Genomic DNA, 6,895 nt, shown 5'->3' with positions numbered 1-6,895 from the left:
CAGTCGAGCTCACATGACTCATTGTGGGTGCTCGGGATAGTGCATCTGCTAACACCATGTGTTTGCCTGGTGTGTAGATCAGTTCAAAGTCATATCTTTGCAGCTTCATCATGAGTCGTTGAATCCTTGGAGACATCTCATTCAGATTTTTTTTAATGATGGCAACCAGTGGGCAGTGGTCTGTCTCAACTGTGAAGGTGGGAAGTCCATGAAATTTTTCTAGTCCAACTACCAAGCCTAGACATTCCTTTTCAATCTGGGCGTATCGACACTCAAAATCAGTCATAGACCTGGAGGCATAGGCAACAGGCTTCCAAACTTCACCCTCTGCTTGTAGCAAGACCGTGCCTAGGCCATCTTTTGATGCATCCGTTGACACTTTGATTCTCTTTGTTGGGTCAAAGAAGGTGAGTACAGGTGTGGTTGTCAGCACTGTTTTAAGGTTCATCCACTCCTGTTCATGTCTTTCTGTCCATGCAAACTCATTTGTTTTATGTAGCAGGTCTCGCAGACAGACTGTCTTGGCTGACAAGTTAGGAATGAACTTTCCAATGAAGTTTATCATCCCCATGATGCGTAGCACTCCTTTTTTGTCAGTGAGTCGGGGCATGTTGAGTATGGCGTTTACTTTTTCCATATCTGGCTCTATTCCTTTACCAGGTAGATTATCTCCTAGGAAAGTGACTTCCTGGACGCCAAACTGACACTTGGCTTTGTTGAGCTTCAGTCCATTCCGGCATATGCTCTGTAGCACTTTAGTCAGTCTCTCATTGTGTTCTTTCAGTGTGGAGCCCCAGATGATGATGTCATCAACATAGACCCGAACTCCTTCCAGACCTTCAATTATGTGTTCCATCGCTCTATGAATGATTTCAGATGCAGATATTATCCCGAAAGGCATTCTGAGGAAACAATACCTGCCAAATGGTGTGTTGAAGGTACAGTATTTGGTGCGCTCTTCATCCAGTTTTAGTTGCCAAAATCCTTGTGAGGCATCGAGCTTTGTGAAGTATCTGGCACCTGACATTTCACTGGTGACTTCTTCTCGCTTGGGAATCTGGTAGTGTTCACGTTTTATGTTTGTATTTAAGTCCTTTGGATCCATGCATATTCTTAGATCATTGTTCTTTTTCTTTACACATACCATGGAGTTAATCCAGTCTGTCGGCTCTTCGACTTTCCTGATGACTCCTAGTGTGGTCATTCTGTCCAGTTCATTCTTGAGCCAGTCACGCAGGGGTGCTGGAACTCTTCGTGGAGCATGTACCACTGACTGAGCATCCTCCTTTAGCTGGATCTTGTAAGTGAATGGTAGAACTCGAAATCCTTTGAACACATCCTGGAAATTATTCACTACAGAATCCACTGAGTCATCTGGTCTGCTTATGGCACAGTTTATACGGTAGACTCTCTTGACCAGTTCTAAGTCCTCACAAGCTTTGTCACCCAGTAGTGAATCAAGCCTTTCAGCCACAACAGACAACATGAGATGATGCACTTTGTCTTTGACTGTCACTTTAAGTCTGCATACACCTAAGCTATCTATTTTCTGTCCATTATAGTTCTTCAGTAGTACTGACTTTTTCTGTATTTTGGGCTTTTCTTTCATATTTTTAATGTCACTCATACTGATTAAGTTTGCTTTTGCCCCGGTGTCAATTTCAATGTAACTAATGCTCCATTTACCTGCAGTGACATTATCCATTTGTCCTCTTTTACTGCATTAACTTTATGTTCAGCATTGTCCATTCCTGAGGGCTGCACATTTTCTGTATCCTTTTTGATATTGTCACATGACACCATTCCTACAGAAAATGTCTCACTTAAATCAGTGTCCTCAATCACATTAACTCGTTGCCCTTTCTTAGTTTTTACTTTTGAAAAGCATTGTTTGGCAAACTGATTCATTCCATGACATTTTGTGCACATTTTCCCAAATGCTGGGCATTTTCGTGACTGGTGTTTGTAACCACAGCGTTTACAATTAAAAATTCCTTCCTCTGATTGCTGTTCATTTTTGTTCTGCCCACGTTTCTTCCCCTTGTAGGACACAGCACCAACAGCAGCACTATCACTTACTACAATCGCATTATTATTAATTTCACTGAACGTCTTCGCGTGCTTTTGAGCTAGCTCACTGGCTTGGCATATTTTCACAGCATTTTCCAATGTTAGTTTGGTTTCTCTCAACAGAGTTCCATGACCTTTTTATCATGAATACCAAACATAATCTGGTCACGAATCATGGATGATTTCAGTTCAGAGAAATTACATGTCTGTGCTTTCAGTTTCAGATCGGTCACAAAGCTATCAAAAGTCTAATTTTGCTGCTGTGTCTGTGAACGGAACACTTATCTCTCATAGGTCTCATTCTTTTTGGGAGAACAATATGTATCAAACTTCTTTAGTACATCATCCAGTTTTTCTCTGTCCTCTTGATCAAATACAAATGTATTAAATACCTCTATCGTCTGCGGGCCTGCAACCGTGAGCAGTAATGCTATTTTCCTTGCGTCTGGATTCGTACCGAACCCGACGGCAGCAATGCAGAGTTCGAATTGTTGTTTGAAAGTCCGCCAATTGCAGTCGACATTCCCCGTGAGTTTCAAACCCTCCGGTAGCTTCAAATTCTCCATGTCGCGTTTCACTATATTCAGCAGATTTTACCAATCCTGGTCCAATGTTATGTTCATTAATAACTAGTCGTTTTCATTATGAACAGCTAGCTTCTAGCTAGTCACTTTATTCATGCCATGTGGACTTGTACAGCATCCATCTTGATTACTGCCTTGTGGGTAGCCTAGTGCACCATGGGTAGCCCCACTCTTGTATACATACAGCTCCACCTAGTGTACCATTCTAGAATGATATATTACTGATTATTACACCTACAACACTCCCTATCTCTGTAATCTCCTCCAGCCCCTACAACCCTGCTATCTCTGTAATCCCCTCCAGCCCCTACATCCCTCTGTATCTCTGTAACCTCCTCCAGCCCCCTACAACCCTACCTATCTGTGTAACCTCCTCCAGCCCCTACAACCACCCCTATCTCTGTAACGTCCTCCAGCCCCCTACAACTCTCCCTATCTCTGTAACCTCCTCCAGCCCTTTCAACCCTCCCTTTCTCTGTAACCTCCTCCAGCCCCTACAAACCTCCCTGTCTCTGTAACCTCCTCTAGCTCCTACAACCCTCACTATCTCTGTAACCTCCTCCAGCCCCTACAACCCTCCCTATCTCTGTAACCTCCTCCAGCTCCTACACGCCTCCCTATCTCGGTAACCTCCTCCAGCCCCCTACAACACTCCCTATCTCTGTAACATCCTCCAGCTCCCTACAACCCTCCCTATCTCTGTAACCTCCTCCAGGCCCTACAAACTTCCCTATCTCTGTAACTTCCTCCAGCCCCTGCAACCCTCCCTATCTCTGTAACCTCCTGCAGCCACTAGAACCCTCCCTATCACTGTAACCTCCTCCAGCCATACAACCCTCCCTATCTCTGTAACCTCCTCCAGACCCTACATCCCTCTGTATCTCTGTAACCTCCTCCAGCGCCTACAAACATACCTATCTCTGTAACCTCCTCCAGCTCCTACAACCCTCCCTATCTCTGTAACCTGCTCCAGCCCCCTACAACCCTCCCTATCTCTGTAATCACTTCCAGCCCCTACAACCCTCCCTATCTCTGTAACCTCCTGCAGCCCCTACAACCCTCCCTATCTCTGTAACCTCCTCCAGCCCCTACAACCCTCCCTATCACTGTAATCACCTCCAGCCCCTACAACCCTCCCTATCTCTGTAACCTGCTCCAGCCCCCTACAACCCTCCCTTTCTCTGTAATCTCCTCCAGCCCCTACAACCCTCCCTATCTCTGTAACCTCCTCCAGCCCATACAACCCTCCCTATCTCTGTAACCTCCTCCAGCCCTACAACCCTCCCTATCTCTGTAACCTCCTCCAGCCCCCTACAACCCTCACTATCTCTGTAACCTCCTCCAGCCCCTACAACCCTCCCTATCTCTGTAACCTCCTCCAGCCCCTACAACCCTCCCTATCTCTGTAACCTCCTCCAGCCCTACAACCCTCCCTATCTCTGTAACCTCCTCCAGCCCCCTACAACCCTCACTATCTCTGTAACCTCCTCCAGCCCCTACAACCCTATCTCTGTAACCCCCTGCAGCACCCTACAACCCTTCCTATCTCTGTAACCCCCTCCAGCCCCTACAACCCTCCCTATCTCTGTAAATTCCTTCAGCCCCTACAACCCTCCCTATCTCTGTAACCTCCTCCAGGCCCTACAACCCTCCTAGATCTCTGCGCTCCTCCAATTCCGGCCTCTTGCACATCCGCCCGATTTCCATCGCTCCACCATTGGCGGCCGTGCCTTCAGCCGCCTGGGCCCCGAGATCTGGAATTCCCTCCCTAAACCTCTCCGCCTCTCTCTCCTCCTTTAAGACGCTCCTTAAAACCAACCTCTTCGACCCAGCTGTTGGTCACCTGTCCTAATATCTCCTGATGTGGCTCGATGTCTACGTTAAAGGCGCTGGACAAATGGGAGTTGTTGTAACCATTTTCCTCTCCTCTGGTAGCCAAGATATTTTTCTTCACTTGTCCCACCACTCACCCCCTTTCTCAATGAAGCTCTCCTGCTCCCCAACCCATCACAGGCCTCTCCCCTCCCTCTTTTCCTCTACTTCTTCAAAAGCCATTCATCCCGCTAACATCTCCCAGTTCTGAGAAAAGGTCACCCACCCGAAACGTTTCTGTCTCTCTCGCTGCACCGATGCTGCCTGACCTGCTGAGTGTCTCTCCAGTGTGCTCCATCGTCGAACCACACAGCATAGGAGGAGGCCATTCGCCCCTATTGAGTCTGCGCCGGCTCTTTGAACGAGCTCGCCAATTAGTCCCACTCCCCCCTGCTCTTTCCCCACAGCCCTGTGAATTTTTCCCCTTCAAGTATTTCTCCACTTCCCCTTTTGAAAGTCACTATTGAATCTGCTTCCACCGCCCTTTCAGGCAGCGCGTTCCAGATCACAACAACTCGCTGCGGAAAAACATTCTCCTCATCTCCCCCTCTGGTTCTTTTACCGATTATCTTCAATCTGTGTCCTCTGGTTACCGACCCTCCTGCCACTGAAAACAGTTTCTCCTTATTTACTCCATCAAAACCCCTCATGATTTTGAACGCCTCAATTAAATCTCCCCTTAACCTTCTCTGCTCTAAGAAGAACAATCCCAGCTTCTCCAGTCTCTCCACATCACTGAAGTCCCTCATCCCTGGGACCATTCTGGTCAATCTCCCCTTAACCTTCTCTGCTCTAAGGAGAACAACCCCAGCTTCTCCAGTCTCTCCACATCACTGAAGTCCCTCATCCCTGGGACCATTCTGGTCAATCTCCCCTTAACCTTCTCTGCTCTAAGGAGAACAACCCCAGTTTCTCCAGTCTCTCCACGTCACTGAAGTCCCTCATCCCTGGAACCATTCTGGTCAATCTCCTCTTAACCTTCTCTGCTCTAAGGAGAACAACCCCAGCTTCTCCAGTCTCTCCACATCACTGAAGTCCCTCATCCCTGGGACCATTCTGGTCAATCTCCCCTTAACCTTCTCTGCTCTAAGAAGAACAACCCCAGCTTCTCCAGTCTCTCCACATCACTAAGGTCCCTCATGCCTGGGACCTTTCTGATCAATCTCCGCTTTGCCAAGGAGAACAATCTTAGATTTCTGTATGAATGATTCTACCTGGTCGTGTGGCCGAGGAATCTTCTCGAACAGGGCGCACCTGCCGTGACTGTACGCTGTACGTGATCGGACTGCAGACTCGGGCAGACTAGAGAGATCTGTCGCTGTTATTGTGCTCATTCGATGTCTCTCACCAGCAGGAAATGACGGGTGATCTGGCACCGAGCGACGTTTCAACATCCGAGATGTGGTTTCCCCTCTTTCTCTCACTGATCTCAAATAATAAAACGCCTAAGCAGATGTAAAAATAAGCGTGGTGACGGGGATTCTTTATAAAGCGCTGGTTAGGTCACAACTGGAGTATTGCATCCAGTTCTGGTCACCACACTTTAGGAAGGATGTGAAGACCCTTGAGAGGGTGCAGAGGAGATTTACCAGAATGGTTCCAGGGATGGGGGATCTTAGCTACCAGGACAGGTTGGAGAAGCTGGATTTGTTTTCATTAGAGCAAAACAGGTTGAGGGGTGATTTGATCGAGGTGTACAAGATTATGACGGGTTTGGATAGGCTAGACGGGGAAAGGCTGTTCCCACTAGTTGATGGTACAAGGACTAGGGGACACAGATTTAAGGTTTTGGGCAAGAGATACAGGGGGGATGTGAGGAAAAACTTTTTTACGCAGCGAGTGGTGAGGACCTGGAACTCGCTGCCGACGGAAGTGGTGGAAGCGGAGACACTCGATGTTTTCAAGGGGAGACTGGATCGGCACTGGAGGGAAATAAACTTGCAGGGCTACGGGGATAGAGCGGGGGAATGGGACTGACTGGATCGCTCTACAGAGAGCCGGCACAGGCTCGATGGGCCGAATGGCCTCCTTCTGTGCCGTTATGACTCTATGGGCTGGATTTTATCAAGTAGGAGTCGGGACTACAACTTTCGGGGTTGTAGTCCCGCCTCCATCGAGATGCGGCCAACACATGCGATTTTGACTTGATTGACCTTGTTAAGGGCCGCCCGGCAGCAGGTGACGTCACAGATTGACATTTCATCTGTCAAGACCCTTTGACAGATGAAATATCAGAGTTTCACAGCTGTTTGAAGCTGTCAAACATTGACAATCTGTTCTCCAAGTTAATTCCTTCCTGTCAGGATGATTTAGAGATCTCTCCAGAACAGAAAGCTGAATGCTGCAGATTTTGACAGCTCCCGGCCATT

At 47.8% G+C, this 6,895-nt stretch overlaps 1 protein-coding gene across 1 annotated transcript in view; it reads right to left on the bottom strand.

Annotated features, from left to right (window-relative positions):
* LOC147110122 (CD276 antigen homolog) overlaps positions 1–5,920 on the bottom strand; it is a 32,703-nt gene extending 26,783 nt beyond the window's left edge. Inside the window, exon 1 of the mRNA XM_086002468.1 lies at positions 5,741–5,920. Coding sequence (XP_085858594.1) covers positions 5,741–5,920 — 180 coding nt within the window. The remainder of the gene's footprint in view (positions 1–5,740) is intronic.
* Between the last annotated feature and the right edge of the window lie 975 nt (positions 5,921–6,895).

This window comes from Somniosus microcephalus, chromosome 12 (assembly GCF_052327205.1).
Source record: "Somniosus microcephalus isolate GS21.2 chromosome 12, FLI_Smic_1.0, whole genome shotgun sequence".
Taxonomy (NCBI): Eukaryota; Metazoa; Chordata; class Chondrichthyes; order Squaliformes; family Somniosidae; genus Somniosus; species Somniosus microcephalus.
This window is presented reverse-complemented; position numbering and strand designations above follow the sequence as displayed.